The following is a 17,352-nucleotide window of genomic DNA, read 5'->3' on the forward strand; positions in this document are numbered from 1 at the left end:
ATTTAACTTTTCAATTCTTTAAGTTCAAGATTATTTAATTAAGGTTTTTTCATTAATTTCTACTAAAATTTTTCTTTTAAAAAAATAGGAAATATTTTTAATTATCAATTTGATTTTTTTAATTTAAAATATTCAAAAAACTAAAAATTTGTACAATTAACTACAACATTATCAAAAAAATTGGTAGAAAAGGTTTAATTGAATAAAATTAAAACTTTACCAAGCCAAAATAAATGAAAACAAAATTAGCGAACAGAAATAAATTCAAATAAAATATTAAAGTAAAATTTTGCAATTTAGCCTATTATTTTCTTCCTACAACTCCAGTAAAAAAAAAAAAAAAAAAAAAAAACACCCCTTTTCCAGTTCTCCTAAAAAATAATATAAAAAAGAAAGTTCTCCCGCTAAAACCTTGAAAAGTAGGGTTTTACCTCTTAATTCTCAGTTATCATTCATCAGTAGCAGTCCCAGCACTAGCAGCATCGCCCCTCTCTCTCTCTCTCTCTCTCTCTCTTCGACTTACCTTATATACAACTATTATCTATTGTTGTGTTTTAGGTTTGTTTTGGGTTTTCAATGGGGAAGCAATTCGCCAAAAATCGAGGTTAGCTACTCTCTCCGATTCTCTTTTTTTTTTGCTTTACAGCCTCTCTTTATTTGCCCTAATAATCCACATTATTTTGGTTCTAGTTTTCATTCTTTGTAATACACGCTCAACTATTCTCTATGTATGCTTGTTTAAATTTTTTTTACTCTGATAAGTTTTATTTTACTGGTTTAACTAGGATTGAAGCGATCCAAAGCGCCCTCCAACTCAGAAAGTAACCATGTAATTAAGAATCGCCGTGTCGAACAAAAGCTTTCTCATACCCGTACTCGTAGCCCCTCGCCAAGTCCCTCAGGCACGTTAATCATTTTTTTTAATTAATACGTTGTGTATGTTTTATTAATTCTATCAAATTTATTTTTATTTTTAATAATAAATTATGGATTATGAGAATGTTTAATAAAACTGTGTATTGAAGATATTGTGAACTATTGAGGAAGTTTTAAAAATTGGATCAGGTAATATCTGTTTTGGTACTAGAATGAATGTTTTTGGAATCAAACTTTTTATTACAGGGGAACCGTTGGAGGAGCAATCTAGTGGTGCGGCTTCTGAAGAAGAAGTGATTCATAGAGAAGCATCGATGTATGATAAATTATTGATGTCGTTGCGGTCATGTAGCAAATCAGTTGACACTGCATATAAGAAGAGGTAATGGTTTTTCGTGTACTGGGGTTTTTTTTTTTTTTAATGTAGTTGAGCAACAAGGGAGATCAACGTACTCAATTTGTTTAATTGTAAAAGCTAGTGTAAGAATGCTATATGCTTATAGTTTTTAAGCCTAATATTTGATTTCATGTGATTTCATCTTGTGATTTAATGGTGTCACATTCTTTTTAGCGTGGTGTGATGATGAGTTGTTTGCTCCAATCGAATGTAAGATAGTCGTGCAAGTGTCATTAAGATGCAAAGATCTCCCATTGTTTGATATGACAATTCTCTTAGTCTTGTGAAACTAGTTTACAAAAATAACATTCATGTTTTGAGAATCCAACTAGCTGGTAAATAATTACACTTTTAGCTATCCTTTTTTTTTCTTTCATCCAATGTCCACATACTTGTGTCTGTGCTTAGTGTCATATATTTATTTATAGCTAGTCCCAAGCCTGGGAAAAGGAGGAGGGTTGTGGTAGGCAAATTCACATAGGTGTGGTTACAATATGGGGTTTTGGCATGTTTTATGAGGAGGAGTTTTACATAAGAGAGCATGTGGTCCACTTCTATTAGTCTTTGTGCCAAGAAATAGACAGCTAGACCTTCAGTTGATGTGTTATACTTCGCTAAAATCAAATAGACTAAAAGAAATTTACTTGAGAGGAAGTTTGAAAGGAAATGATTATTCCAGTATTGGAGGAGTTAAGGAGGAGATAAAACCCTAGGGTTGTATGGATTCACCATGGTTTTCTTTCAACAGTGTTGGTGGGTGGTTGAAGTGGATGTTATGGCATTTATTGAGGAGTTTCATGAGCATTGTCAATTTGAAAAATCCCTCAATGCTTCTTTTAGCTCTCTCCTCTTTGCTTGGAGAAATTGGTTTGGAAAGCGCCTGTCAACCGCATGGAATAAGGTCCCAGCATGTTTAATGTGGTTGGTTTGGAAGGAATGTAATACAAGCATCATTGAAGACAAGGAGAGACCCTTAGACCTCTTAAAAGCTTTTCTCTTCGGTACTTTGTTTCAGTGGACGCGTGTTTGGGTTTTATGAATTGTATTTCAATTTCTGAATTCTTACACTCTGTTAGCTTAAGTTTTTGAGCTTGTTGTATTTTTTTCTTGATTAGAATGTTCGCCATCATGAACGTGATGTTCAGCTTATTGCATAAAAGTTTTATTACCTATTAAAAAAAAAGAAAAATCCTTCAATGCTTCTTTTATTGCACTAACTCCCAAGAAAAACATTCCTATCAATATTGGGAATTTTCAGCCTATTTGTTTAGGTTGGGAGTGTTTATAAATTGTAATAGGCAAAGGTGTTGGCAAATGGATTGAAAATGGTACTTGATAAACTAACTTCTGAGTCACAGAATGCATTGATGGATTGTAGGCAAATCTTGGACTTGACATCCTGGGTGTGATTTGCAAACTGGATATTAAGAAAGCATATGATCCTGTTAATTGGGTGACTCTACTTTATTTGATGGAAAGGAGATAGGATTTAGTGAGAAATAGATATGCTGGATTCGTAGTTGCATTTCTGCAGTTTGATTCTCAGTTTTAGTGAACAGCTCCCTTTCTGGCTTCTTTAGTATTTCAAGGGTTCTTAAACGGGGTGACCCTTTATCCTGTTACTCTTCATTTTGGTTATGGGGGTCCTGAACAGGATGTTTAAGAGAACAGAGCAGGGCAGCTACATTAGCGGCTTTAGGGTGGGAACTACAGCTGAAACAGGGCTTTGTGTCGCTCACCTTTTATTTTCTTATGAAACTATTTTATTTTGTGATTCAAATGCATAACAAATGCTTTATATCAAAATGGCACTGACGTGTTTTGAAGCTGTTATAGGATTAAAGGTGAACTTGAGCAAGAGTGAGATGGCGTAGAGAGGTTGGCAACATGGCGGAGCTTGCTAATATCTTATGTTGTAAGATTGGGAATCTGTCGATGAATTATTTTGGAATGTCCTTGGTGGCATCCTTCAAAGTGAAAATGGTTTAGAATCCAATTCTAGGAAAAAATGGATTGCAGATTATTAAGACGAAAGAAATTATACTGGTCTAAGGGGGAAAGGATAGCATTGTTGGAGAGTAAAATTTTGAGTTTTCCTACAAACTCTCTCTCTCCTTGTTTACCATCCCAACTTGTGTGGCAAACAGATTGGACAGATCACTTAGAAAATGTTTGTGGGATTGTTCAGGAGAGGAGTTCAAATACCATTTGGTGAGGTGAGAAATATAGTTTGCCTGCCTATTTTTACTGGTGGGTTGGTTGTAAGGAAGATAGGGACCTTTAATCAAGCTTTTTTTAGGGAATGACTTTGGCGTTTTGGGTTGAAAGATAACACTTTTATGGAGATGTAATAGCTTCAAAGTATAGGGAGGAATTGGGTGGGTGGACTTTAAAATTTGTTTGAGGGACTAATGTTTATAGCTTGTGGAAAAGCATTAGAGTGGGCAAGGATAGGTTTTTACGCTATGTGCGCTTAGATGTAGGAGATGGTAATTGAGAAATGGTTTTGGCGTGACACCTGGTATGGGGATCATTCTTTGAAGGTGTTGTTTCTTGACTTGTTTACATGTTCCACAACTATAGATGCCTCTGTTTGTTCTGTGATGATTAGTCAGACAGATGGGGAGATGCGAAGCTAGAATGTTAGTTTTCAAAGAGATTTTAATGATTAGGAGCTGGACTCAGTGAATGCTTTTCTTTATCTTCTTTACTCTAATACCCCTAGGAGAGAGGTTTGTGATAGATTGAGTTGGAGGTTGAAAGGGGGTGGTAAGTTTAATGTTTGCTTTTACTACAATGCCTTGTGGGTTACTTGTTTAGTATTTTTCCCATGAAAGAGTTGGGGTTACTCGTTAGGGTGCAGCCTAGTGGTTGGAGGCTTGGGATGAGCTGTAGATTCAGACATCTAGGGTTCCATCCGCACTAGGAGTTCCCCTGGATAACCTGTTATACAGTTCTGGCGGGTGGGGTCGTGAAAACTTAAGGTGAAAATCTCACATGTGAAAATCCTATCAATAGAGGTTACACATTAGTAGGATGGTGTGTGTGTAATGGGGAGGTGGTAGATCATTTACTATTACATTGTACTGTTGCTTGGGATTTGTGGAGTTCTTTTTTTAGATATTTCGGGATTAACCGAGTGCAACTAGAAAGGTCATTGACCTTTCTTTGTTGGAGGAATTGGGTTGGCAATCATTTAACGAATATATAGAACTTGGTTCCTTATGTTAGATGTGGACATTGTGGAGGGAACAAAATAATCGTGCTTTTGAGGATACAAAAAGTTTGGTGATTCAGTTTATAACTTTGTTTAGTATATCCTTGTTTGATTGGTCTTGTGCTTGGGTTTTACCAATTGTAATTCGCTATCTGAATTTCAAGAGTTGCTACACTTCTGTATATAATATCATTTCTTTGCAATCCTTTTGGCCTTCTTTTTGTTCATTATATATGTACATGTAGTAGCCTTTTTTTTCCCAAAAAAAAAAAAAAATGTCGGTCACTAATCAAAAAATATTTCTTGTTTATTCTTTTACTATTAAATTTCTGATAAAAATTCAGATGAAAAAACTTGTACTTCCTTTGGACTAGTAGAACCAAAAGAATAACAGGAAGTTAGAATGTTACAAAAGAGTTGCAGGAAATTAAGTGATTCATTAGGATGGGTCCAATTGGATGGCTTATGGCACACTTACCATACATTTTGTTTACTGTTGGAAAGGGAACGTCTCATTATACTTATTGTATGCATTTTGTACATCTTTGAGCAATGATTTTAAGTACCTTGATATGCCAAGTAGACACGAATAATGATGAGTTATTGTTTGTTAGTTGTTATTTATTAATAACTCATGTTCCTTATTGACCTGAGCATTTGACCTTTTTGTATGCCGTATTGATGCTTGTCACGTGATGCATTATATTTTTTAATTTTTTGAAACCCTTTATTGAGTTATACCATATAGTTGTAGAGTAATGAATTTTCATTTTATATTTTTTAACCAAGCAGTGTAGCTTTTAAAATTGCTAGTGATGCTATTCCCTCATGGATTAGCTACTTCTATTGAAACACTTATTTTAAATTGGATAATTAATCAGCACTACTAATACTTGTTGCTCTGGCTTCTTGAAACTTTGTGTTAAGTTGAATTATAAGGTTAAACAACAGTTTTTTTGAGGAATTCAAAATTTACAGTTATCATGTGCTTCTTTTGTGTAATAGACAAAGACAAGAAGAAGGTAAAAGTGACTCCGAAGTAGATGAAGATGATGGTTTTGAATCTTTCAGTGTCTCGGTGGAAGATGATAAGGAAGATGGTAAGGAATGTTTCATGGGATTTATAGTTTGTTTAGACAACTATCTAAAGGGTTTTTTCTCTATGTCCCAATAACATATAATATGCTTTTTTTGTTTTATGAAGTTCTGTTTCCTTAAAGGCTTTTGTTAGATGTCTATAATCTATAAGCCTTTTTTTGTGATTGTAGTTTCAATCTATGTTCTCCTAAGTACTGAAAATGCTGATTTTGATGGAAATCAAGATCAAATAACTGAAAGAACTTGAAAAAGAATTGCCTTAGAATTAAGAATCAAAATTGGAATTACAGAGAAACTGGAGAAACAGAGTTTATGTCTAGATCTAAAACTAAGATAAAGTTGCATAAAAAAACTGATTCTACTCTTATATAACAAGCCTAATTATAATCTTTGACTAGTAGGAAATAAACTAGCTAATAGTTAAGCTAGGCAGGCTATCACAACAGTCCAAGCTGAAATTAATGAGAACATATGGTAGATCTGAGAAGTCAAAATAAGGGGCTGGCTGGCTGCCCTAAGAGAAAGGGTGGCTGGTTGTTTTGGCTTAATAGTAGAGGGGGGTTGGTTGGCTGGCCTAAGGGTAGAGGGTGGCTACATCAGATTTAATTGTTGATTATCAAATTTCTAATCTTGTACATGGGCATGAATAAGCTTCTTTAGGTTTTCTTTGGATTTGTTACCTTCAGTAGTTGTTCACTTAGTTAATTATCCAAAAAGAAAAGGAAAAAGAGTGGTGGTTTTTCAAGTTTGTTTACTCTTCTTTCTCTCCTTTTCTGTATAACCTATACCTAAGGAACAATTTAAATGGATTTCAATTGTCATAATTTGGGTTGTGGACAAGAATGCTGAAATCAGTTAATTTTCCCCCCTTCTCTCATTTGAGGGATGAGATCTGACGAGGCATTCAGGACCAAACACCTGCTTTGACTGACAGTTGTTCTCTATTTCCACTCCTTGCTGTCCATCTTCTCTGCCCATCACAAAGACTAATAATCACGAATGTTGAAAGCGGCAATTGAAAATAGCTTTCAATCAGTCTGACCTTTTCTTCAACCCACAAGCATCTATAGAACAGTTCTCTTTAAAGTAATACCTATTGATCTCCGTTTCAAACTTTGCCCTTTCTGGAAAATTCTTACCATCTAAAGTGCAGATCATTTCTTCTCTTGTTCTGCTATGAAATTCGGATCCAATACACTCTTGACATCTTTTTTATTAATCTGATGAGTCAAATCAACGCCCCCTTTCAATGCCTACTTTTAGCTCGTGTGTGTGTCTATAGAAATTATTTTCAGTTTGTTATCAACTAATCGCATTAGAAGAGTTCTTAGTTCTGATGTTTTTGGGATTTTATTGGTAGGCCTCTTTACTTTATAATATCTGAAGCATTGGTGCTTATTAAAAAAAAAAAAAACTTAAGCAGTAGGCATGTGGGGATGCATTCAACTGGAATGTACATTTTAGTAAATGAAGTTTAACAAAATATTGCGTTTGAAACAATTCATAAAATAATTGCATTTGAACTCATGATTGAAGGCTGATTTAGCAGGCTTGACTGCTTGTTGACTGAATTGTGCCATGTCTGAAATTGTGAGTTGTGTTAGAATTATAGTTAAATGTTAAATTCACAATTTCCTAATAGTTTAAGGTTTTGGGAGAATCTGTAATTTAACATGGAATCAAAGCAGGAGATCCTAAGTTTGGTTCTTGTCTCCACTCTACCTCTCGTTTAAAATGTTAAAAATTATACGTGTTGGGCCCTAGTTGTTAAGGAGGAGTTTAAGCCCACACGTGAAAGGGAGTGTAAGAATTATGGTTAAATGATTAAATTTACCATTCTTAACAGCTTAAGCTTTGGGGAGAATCAGTAATTTAACAAGTTGAAAACGAAATCCAAGTCACGATTTTAGTTTAAAACATTTTAGACCTATACTCAACTTATAGACAGATGAAAGACTTGGGTTTTGGCCTACAATCACCAATGGCACCACCAAACTGCCGCCATACCTGGCCACAATACCCTCAAATCAGCAGTTCACTCCCAAACCAAATGCAGTACAAACACCCACACCTTAAACCACCAAACTAAACTGTGGGAGAAAATTGTCGAGATTGAGAAGTAAGGTGCCTCAAAATCATGGGTGAGTATAGAAAGTGACAGAGGGAGTGAGACTGAAAGTCTGAAATCAATTTCAGCCCAAAATTGGAATCATGAGATTTCAGATTTGGCATAAAGTAAGAAGATAGTCACCTCAACTTGCCAACTCATGCTAGAAATTGTGGCTTCAAGTAACGATTTTACTGAAGTTTTCAGTTGAACCCTTGGTTCCATTTCCTAAAATAGTGAATTTTATAATTGCCACGCTTTGCAGATAAGTTTTTGAAACACAGTATTTTCAATATATATGTGATCTTTGGAGTTGGTTTATTATTTGTGTGATCCAATATAGTTTCTCCAACTGCAAAGGGATTTTGACATTTTATATGCTTAAAATCCTTTTGTCTTTAATCTTAATGAATTGGACTGGATTGGATTGAACTGACAATGAGTTCTCTTCATACTATAGAAAGTACAATACAACAGCCTGACATGGTGGACCCTGGGGAGCAAAGTGAAGATGCTGAAACTGAAGATGATCACGAGGCCTCTGACACAGATCAGGAGCATGATATTAGAGCCAATGGTCAGACTTCTACTGATGGATCAGAATGCATGAGGTCTATTTACATTAAATGCCTTTCTGATTTTTCTATTAAGTTGTGGTTTATCATTTGAAATACTTATCATTATTAGAACACTATTTTTTATACTTATATATAAAATTCTAATCATTATCTTGAGATTACTTTTGGGCAATCGATTAACAACCATACAACTTGTAGCATGTCAATCTGATAGCTATTTTTCTTGAGTTTTTAGCTTTTTTTATTTGTTCATTGATTTTATGTTTTTGATCTCCTTAATTTTTCGAGACTCTCACCTATTGGCAGTTTTTATTAAATATTATTACATGTACATGCATACATACTATATATATATGTAAAATAATATGAAGTTTTTATGTGATCTTTGTTTTATTTCAACTAGATCGCATCCTTATAGATGTGTCATTTAACTATATATGATCTTGTAGTTCCTTTAGTATACACTTGGAGCACAAGTTATCAAAAGAAGAAGTTGATAATATGTCAACAAAGAAATGGAAATATAAGCGGGAGGTGCCTGTTGTTGGGATGTCAAATTGCAAGTGGATGGGAACTGAAGAGTGTTTCTTAAAGGTAAGCTATTGTCTTGCATTCCTTAGAATTACTTCTGATAAAGATTATCTGACCATCTTTTATACTAAAGCTTTTAAAATTTATATTTTATTGCAATTATGATGTGGCAGTATCTTAGAGAGAACCACATCAAAGAACTCATATTCAAGGTCTGAGTATTGTCTTTCTTTTTATTCCCCTCTTTGCATCTCCTTTCTCACTAATCAAATAGAGCAAAAATGCGTACTTTTTAAGCATCAGTATAAACTTTGAAAAGCTAGAAAACTTCAATTTATTATATATATAAAAAAAGGGTTGAAAGAGAGAAAAGTAGGACGTTTTGATAAGTAAATCCATTTAATGCTTAGACTGTTATTTGAGTGGGCCAAGCTGGGGTTGAATATATTCACTTGTTGGGGAAATTTTCCTCCTATAGAGGTGGAAGGCTACTGTGCTACAAAACAATGCGCTACCTGAATGGAATTCTGTGGCAAATTTGTAGAAGCTACTGAGGAGAAGAATAATTAGGTTTTGAATTTTGAAATTTGAGTTTTTTGACCACATGTTAATGTCTCATCACCGCATACCCATGCATTAATTAGAATTTAGAATCTTAAATCTGGCCCATTAAATCTGTTTGTTGTTCTGTGATTTGCACTAGTATTTTGATCTATTATTACTTATTAAAAAAAAGTATTTTGATCTATTACTATTGTCTTCATTTTTTTAGCTGAATCATGTACTCCGTTTTTTTTACTTTTGCAGGATGTTAACACCAATTCTGATTATGGTCTGAAGCTAAAGTTGTATAAACACTGGTTGGATGTCTATAAGACATCTGGAGGGGATGATTTTCATTCATCTAAAGAGAGATTATTCTTCTCCCTTTGTAAGTGAGCCTCATCTTGTAGTCCTAGATTAATATCTTTTCAGTTGCATTCAGTTGTGTCTTGTCATACTGCAAGTTATTAGTTTTAAATCTTTGCAATTGATTTTCTGAGAATGTTTTGCCCATATTCCTTGCTTCAATGATGAGTGGAAGTGGAGGCTACCAAGGACTATCCATATGTAGCTTCAGGACCTTCCTCTTATTCGATGATACAATGTATTATCTGGTTTAGATCTAAGAATATCAAGGATGGAATCATTGTTAACATCATAGGATTTTAAACTTTTTGTGTGCTTTTGTATGATTTTCTTAGTTAGTTCTTACATAAGCTCACAGCCTTTTCCTAATAAAGCGGTAAATCCCTATTGAACATGAGGGAACACCTCTCCATCTACAATTTCTACTTTTACTTCAAGATTCTTTTTCTTATGATTTGCGGCCCAAGTTCGAGTCTCTCTCTTTTTTTTTCTTGGATACCTTGTAGGGATTCTTTTACTACTTTGGTGTCCAAAACAATTGGAAAGGTGCATATCACCTTAGCAAAGCACCATCATAGAGGGCTTGTAGATTCAAGGGTTTGCATATAGGTTCAAGAAATTCCCTGTGGCCTTTAGGGTTTGCATCTAGCTAGAATGAATTTTATACTATCTTTCACACTTTTCAACCTGTGTCAAGTTTCATGTTGAAAACTGAATTATCATGTGTCCTCGAGCTCTTGAGGTGAAAGATGTTAGGCCAATTAGCCTGGTGGGAATTATATATAAATTACTAGCAAAGTTATTGGTAAACAGATTGAAAGGGGTATTGTGAGAGAGAGTGTTATGCAGAACCCTTTCATCCAAGGGAGGCATATGCTGGAATCAGTTCTCATAGCAAATGAATGCTTGAATAGTTGTATGAATTCAAGTATACGAGGGGTGCTGTGTAAAGTTGATTGGAGAAGGCTTATGACCATGTAAACTGGGATTCCTATTGTATTTGCTTGAACAGTGTGGATTTGGTGAAAGATGGAGAAAGTAGATAGAATTCTGTATATCAACAGTCAGTTTTCGATTTTGGTGAGCGGTACACCAGTTCACCTACAATTTTTTCAACAGGAGACGGGGATTACATCAGGGGGACTTAATATTCTTGTTTGTGATTGTCATGGAGACTTTGAGCAGGTTGATCACAAGAGCAATGTCTGGAGCTTACTTAATAAAGCTTCTCTATTGATGATAATTTTTCCATTGATAGTAGGAGAGGTGAAACAATTATGATATCTCACATTCTATCTGCAAATGAAACTCTTATTTATTTATTTTTGTGAGGCAAGCTCTTCTCAGATTAGGTATTTATGATGTATACTCATTTGTTTTGAGGCCGTACGGGTATGAGCATTAATCTGGGCAAGTCTGAAATAATGCCTGTGGGAGATTCAACACATCGAGGGGCTGGCAAATGATCTTGGGTGTTGAATTACATCTCTTCCCATGAAGTATTTGGGATTACCTTTAGGAGTTCCCTTTAAGGAGAAATTGAATTGGGATCCCGTTCTTGAATGTGCTGAGGTTGGGTGGGTGGAAAAGACTTCATCGGTGTTGCAGACAACATACCTTATTAGATTGAATTTCTTATGTAGTTGGATTATTTTAGGAATCCATTTTATTTTGAGTTCAAATAAGGATTAGATTAGATAAGGATTCTTCCCAAAAAAAAAAAAAGATTAGATAAGGATCAGTATTTTAGATTGTTATCAGTCGAGTGTTTTATGGACATGATCTTTTATCTGTGGAAGCTTTATAAAAAGGCTTTAGGTGGTTAATTTAATGAGCAGAAGATTGATTAATGGAGTTTCAAATTGGAGATTTTCCAAATTGTTGGTGTTGATTCTTGACAGCTTAGGTGTTGATGTGTAAGTGTTCTTGCTTGGTGCTATTTCCAGCAACGGGTGCTGATTTTTAGGGTTTCCTTTTAAATTTCTTGTTCTTTTATTTCCCTCTTGATTATCCTGCATCAATCTGTCAAAAGGAGGTCGCTTCACCCTCATCCAGAGTATGCTTCCTAGTCTTCTACTTATTTTTTCATCTCTTTTTCCAATACTAGTGGGTGTAGCAAATAGAATGGATAGACTTCATAGAGACTTCCTTTGGGGTGGTATGGGTGGTGAATTCAAATTTCATTTAGTAAATTGGAATAATTGTTGTAGTCCAATTCGCCTTGGTGGTTTGGGAATTAAGAAGGTAGTATTTTTTAATCAGGCTTTGTTGGGAAGTTGTTGTGGTGTTATGGGCGTGAAGAGATGGCTTTGTGGAGGTGGGTCATAGAGTTAAAGTATGGATCCCCTAATGAGTTTTGGTGCTTGGTGTAGGTTCGGGGATTGTATGGAGCGGGTTTATGGAAGCCTATTAGAAGAGGATGGGATAGTTTTGTGAGCTTTGTTAGATATGATGTTGGGGATGGCACAAAATTTTGATTTTGGCATGGCCTATGGCAGGGGTAGTCTATACCTGGAAGGAGAGGTTTCCTGAATTGTATCTTTTAGCTTGGGATAGTGAGACTGCTGTGACAGATTCAGACATGAGCAGATGTATTAGCATCCTGTGTGCCTTCGGGCAGCACAAATTTTGGAAGTAGTGAATGTGACACAGTGCTCAGAAGTAATTGGGAGTTTCTCATCACTGCTTTCTTCATGTCTATGCAAACTTTGTGATGTACAATAGTCTATATGGGTGGTGAAAACTGGATTTTTGCAGTTGATTTTAAGTAGCTGGTCCTTGAGTTTTGTTGAACTTTCTCTTTGTTTGTCATACATTTATGATTATATGTTTGCCTTGAAAGTTGCCTCTCTGGTTTTTCCCCCTTATTGACTTTATGATCTTGCAATTGAGTATTGATTATTGGTTATACTTTTTATTTTTTATTTTTTATGTATCAAATTGCTTACGCGGTCTTGATTTTTTTTCTAGGCAACAGCTATCGGGATATACTGCACTGTAACAAGAAACCCTTTTATCTCAAAGGCCGGGAAGAAGATTCAAGTATTATGGATGCTTACATCATTCATTCTGTGCGTGCAATTACTTGAACTTTCTTGATAGATTTTTGGTGTATGTTATTTTCATAGAATGATTGAATGAAGAGTATATTATGCAGCTGAATCATGTATTGAAAACCAGAGATCTTGTGACAAAGAATGATACAAAATTGGCAAAGCATCCGGAAAGTGCCGACAATGAAATTCTTAATGGTGATAGTTTCCTTGATCATGGATTTACTCGTCCTAAGGTAGTCTTAGTTGTTTTCTTGTGATTTTTTATCAACTTATACTAAATAGACTTGGACTTTGTTCTTCATTTTTTGTTTTTTGTTTGTTTTTACTTTTAAATTGGTTCCCTGGCATACACATAAGAGCTTTGAACCTAATATAGTAATTATTAAATGGTTCTCAATATGTAGACTTGGTTTATCATATAAGTTTATAATTCTTTCCTGTTCCCATAGATCTTTTGACCACTTATCATTTTCGTCATTGAAATATTGTGTTGATAGTAGTGGTAAAAAGTGCTGTTATGTTCCTGTCTTTAGTTGATAGACATCATTTGATGAGAGCACCCCTCCTTGTCTTGTGATAAAATTGATCTAGGCTTTTTTAATCTATCGAAAATAGCTAGTGATAGAAATTATTTTTAGTGGAAACATTTTTTTTATTTTATTCCTTTTGGAATTCAATGGGTAGTTCCAAAGAAAGTGGTAGATGTCTACTGTAGTTGGCAAGGGTTGTTTGGTCAGTGTAAATAGAGCTTCATTTAGAAGGTTGTTCCACTTTTTGAAAGTTTCTAAAATACGTGTTTGATGCATCAAACATTTCAAACTTTCAAAACTGTAATTTTCAATTTTGGAAGCTGATACATCAATAAATAGTAAGGAGGAAGGCTTGAAAATGTGCTTTTAAGCAAAGTCAGTTGACCTCCTTTTGAGAGATACAACTTCTTCCATCTTGCCAACCGTTGTTCAATATTCTCCAATACTGGATTCCAAATAGATATGGACTTGTAAGAAGCCCCTAGAGGCATGCCTAGGTAGGGTATGGGAATACTCTCTACCTTGCAACCTAGAATATCTGCCAATGCATGCTCACCAGCCACCTCCCATATTGGAACTAACTTGCTCTTACTCACGTTAACCCTCAAGCTTGTCATTGCTTGAAAGCACAACAATAACTTCCGGATATGGAGAATCCGTTTAGCTACAAAGTCACAAAAGAGTATAGTGTCATCTGTAAACAAAAGATGAAAAATACATACTCCACCACCCACTCCATCTGCCCTAAAGCCTCCTATAAGACCAAGCCCCCTCCCTTCTTTTGAGTATCTTGTTGAAGTCCTCCATCATCAATAAGAAAAGCATTGGGGATGGTGGATCCCCTTACCTTAGACCCCTTAAACTACTAAAAAACCTAGCTGGAGACCCATTAATAAGAACCAAGAATTGAACTGTGGAAATGCAAGTTCTAGTCCATTCTCGCAATCTATCACCAAAACTCATCCTCCCTAGCAAGTAAATAAGGGCCTCACAGTTCACATGATTTTACTTTTTTTCAATATCTAACTTACATATAACACTCAAAATTTTACTTCTCATACAGCTGTCAACACATTTATTCGCAATAAGGACCGAGTCTAGAATCTGTCTTCCACTCACAAATGCATAATGAGACTATGAAACAATCATATCTAATACTGTCTCAGTCTCAGACAATATGCCAACACCTTAGCTAATATCTTGTGGGGGTGGTTTGGGTGATGAGTCCAAGTTTCATTTGTTGGGTTGGGATAAGGTGTGCACTCTAATGGCTAATGGTGGTTTAGGGGTAAGGAAGATTACTACCATCAACAAAACCTTATTAGGGAAATGGTTATGGTGGTCGCCTTGAAATTTGGGGAAGAATTGGGGGGGGGGGGGGGGATGGGTGGGTCCTCATGGTTGTGGTCTTTAGAGGAGTATTAGGATGGGCTGTGAAAGTTTAGTACATTCGGTTTGAGGCCGGATTGGGGAATAGGGTGTGATTTTGGCATGATTGTTGGTGTGGTGACCAACCTCATAGAGAGCCCCTTTTTTGGTATTGTATGAGAATTCTACTAATTGGGAGGCTTCAATGGCATCTTTATTGGTGAGGCAGCAAGGGGGGAGAGGAGTTGGGATGTGAGGTTCCATCATGATTTTAATGATTGGGAGATGGAATTGGTGGCAGCTTTTCTTCTTCTCTTGGAGTCTCATATTCCTAGTGAGGGTTGGGATTGTGTGAGGTGGAAATTGATGAAAAGGAGGGAATTCGATATTCGGTCTTTTTTATAATGTGTTGAGTGGACCTTTTTCTGTCATCTTTCCTTGGAAAGGTATTTGGGGCGTCAAGGCCCCTAGGTAGGTCTATTTTTTTTTTTTTGTCAGGAAAATAGCGTAGGGGAAGAAAAAGTCCATTATGAAAACTTCTTAACTAGAAAGAGGGGGTGCCCTTGGGGATTTTGCACTTCCCTCATTAATTCAATCACTTTCTTTAAAAATGGACTATTTTGCCTCTGAGTAAAGACTTCTTGATTTAAGTCCAACAACATTCCAATTTGTCCCATCATTTTGGGATACTTCTCGGATCGCCCAGGACTAGCATTGAGGGGCTTTAGGAGGTATTTCATTCGCAAGCTCCATTATTTCTTTTATTAGATGCTCACTAGTGACAATTTGAGAATTTTTTTAATAATTATTTTGTAATGATTATATATATGTATATATTTTTAAATTATTATTATTATTTTTTTAAATTATGGATTGATGTTGTACGTGCCATTGTAATGGGAAATCATTAGACCATCTTTTGATTCATTGTGCGGTAGCTTATTAGTTGTGGGGCTTTGTTCTTAGATCATTTGGGGTTACATGGGTTCTATAAGAGAGAGTGCTCGACCTTTTGATGGAGTGGAGGAATTGGTTGGGGAAACACTTGTTTGACATTTGGAATGTTACACCTTTGATGTGGTGTATTTGGAGGGAGAGCAACAACCGTACGTTTGAGGATATAGAGTGTTCAAGGATGTGGATAGCTTGGGGGATCATCTCCTTGCCTCGTTCGTAGGCCCTTTATTTGATTGGTCTCCCCTCGGGGACCCTTATCTAGTGACTCCCTCCTGATGTTTATTGATTCTCTTCTTTCTTGGACACAGTTTTGAGTTGTCATTGTACTTTTTTGGCTGCTTCGTGTTCTTTTTGCATGAAATAGTCTTTCAATAAAACTTTTTCTTACTTATATTAAAAAAAAAAAAAAGAATAAAAAAGAAGCTGATACATCTTGAATAACAATGAAGCATGAGCTGGTTTTGCCTTGAATGTTTGGAATGAGCCTTCTAGTATATGCTATGAATATAAGCTACAAAGCTCAGAAATGGCAAAACACGGTTGCATATGCGCCTCGAGATTTTTTTTGGGGGTTCCGATATGGTCAAGACAGCTCAAAGACATAGTCAAAACATGGTTTGCCAAAAAAAATTGGAAAAAAAAAAAAAATCAAAGCCTCAAATCTCCATATGCAATCTTCTTTCTCTCATTCCATCTGCACTCCCGCCATTTAAAACAGCCAAATAGGCACTAATTCAAGCTCATTGGCACTTCTACAAGCTCATGAATGATCTCTTTTGTCCTCATCTGGTACATGGTCATCCAAAGCGTGGAAAGGATGGATCTGTTGCTTCCTCTGTTGCTCATCGGTGCTTCTATAAGCTCATTGACTATCTCCTTTTGTCGTTCTGGCTTGAAATGAACACGAGTTCTTATACGTGGTTATTATGGCATCTTCTTGCTGTTTCTTCACTTTAAATTATTTTTTATTTCCTTTCAGTTTACTTTCTTGTTGCCCAGTTTTATTTTACTTTTTGAGACTTCCATTGACAGAAGCAAATGGCATAAAACAAGAAAGAAAGTGTACTGATGAAATAGTAACGAATAAAAAAAGAAAAAGAAATGAAAACTGTATTTAGTATCTAATTGGTGGTCCTTATTCTTTTTACCAATACAATTCATCATATTTATTTTCTTTTTCAACTTTATACATTTGGCCCCAAAGAATGTTGTTGCCTTGTCGTGCCCTTGTTTTTCAAGAATTGTTGTGTCACTATGTCTTGTGATGTGTTGTGTTCATGTCCATGATTCATAGAATATAAGTGTAAATAAAATGATAGACCAGTTGTGGGATACTAAGTGTATAAGTTATAGTTGCTTGTGTGACTTAACAAGTAAATAACTTCACAATTTTTAGAAAAAAATTAGCATACCAAAATGTCTATGTATACTTCTTTCTATCAGATTATACCTATGTTATTTTTCTTTTTGGTAATTAATTATACCTGTTTAATTGTATCCCACATATTTTCAACAATGGTGCTATATTCGATCCGTATGATGTATATTGTATCTATATGTGTACTTCACTGCCTAAACTTCAGTTTTGAAGAAGATTGAACTCTACAAATTCAAAATTTAATTTTACAACAGAAGTAAAAGTACCAGAGTCATTTAAAAATTGATCTTCTGTAGTTTCATCATAATTTATCTTAAGCCTTTGGATTGAAAGTTTAAATTTGTGACGTT

At 35.3% G+C, this 17,352-nt stretch overlaps 1 protein-coding gene across 2 annotated transcripts in view; it reads left to right on the forward strand.

The window, feature by feature from the left end:
* The first annotated feature begins 426 nt into the window (after nucleotides 1-426).
* Nucleotides 427-17,352, forward strand: part of LOC126694898 (protein NUCLEOLAR FACTOR 1) — a 31,316-nt gene continuing 14,390 nt past the window's right edge. Inside the window, exons 1-10 of one of the 2 annotated variants that reach the window (XM_050391435.1) lie at nucleotides 427-604; nucleotides 786-902; nucleotides 1,123-1,258; nucleotides 5,496-5,590; nucleotides 8,156-8,306; nucleotides 8,723-8,867; nucleotides 8,978-9,016; nucleotides 9,612-9,735; nucleotides 12,684-12,784; nucleotides 12,871-13,002. In XM_050391435.1, the coding sequence (XP_050247392.1) occupies nucleotides 577-604; nucleotides 786-902; nucleotides 1,123-1,258; nucleotides 5,496-5,590; nucleotides 8,156-8,306; nucleotides 8,723-8,867; nucleotides 8,978-9,016; nucleotides 9,612-9,735; nucleotides 12,684-12,784; nucleotides 12,871-13,002 (1,068 nt within the window). In that variant the 5' untranslated portion in view covers nucleotides 427-576. The remainder of the gene's footprint in view (nucleotides 605-785; nucleotides 903-1,122; nucleotides 1,259-5,495; nucleotides 5,591-8,155; nucleotides 8,307-8,722; nucleotides 8,868-8,977; nucleotides 9,017-9,611; nucleotides 9,736-12,683; nucleotides 12,785-12,870; nucleotides 13,003-17,352) is intronic. The other variant, XM_050391436.1, reaches the window with a different exon arrangement.

This window comes from Quercus robur, chromosome 8 (genome assembly GCF_932294415.1).
Source record: "Quercus robur chromosome 8, dhQueRobu3.1, whole genome shotgun sequence".
NCBI classification, from domain to species: domain Eukaryota; kingdom Viridiplantae; phylum Streptophyta; class Magnoliopsida; order Fagales; family Fagaceae; genus Quercus; species Quercus robur.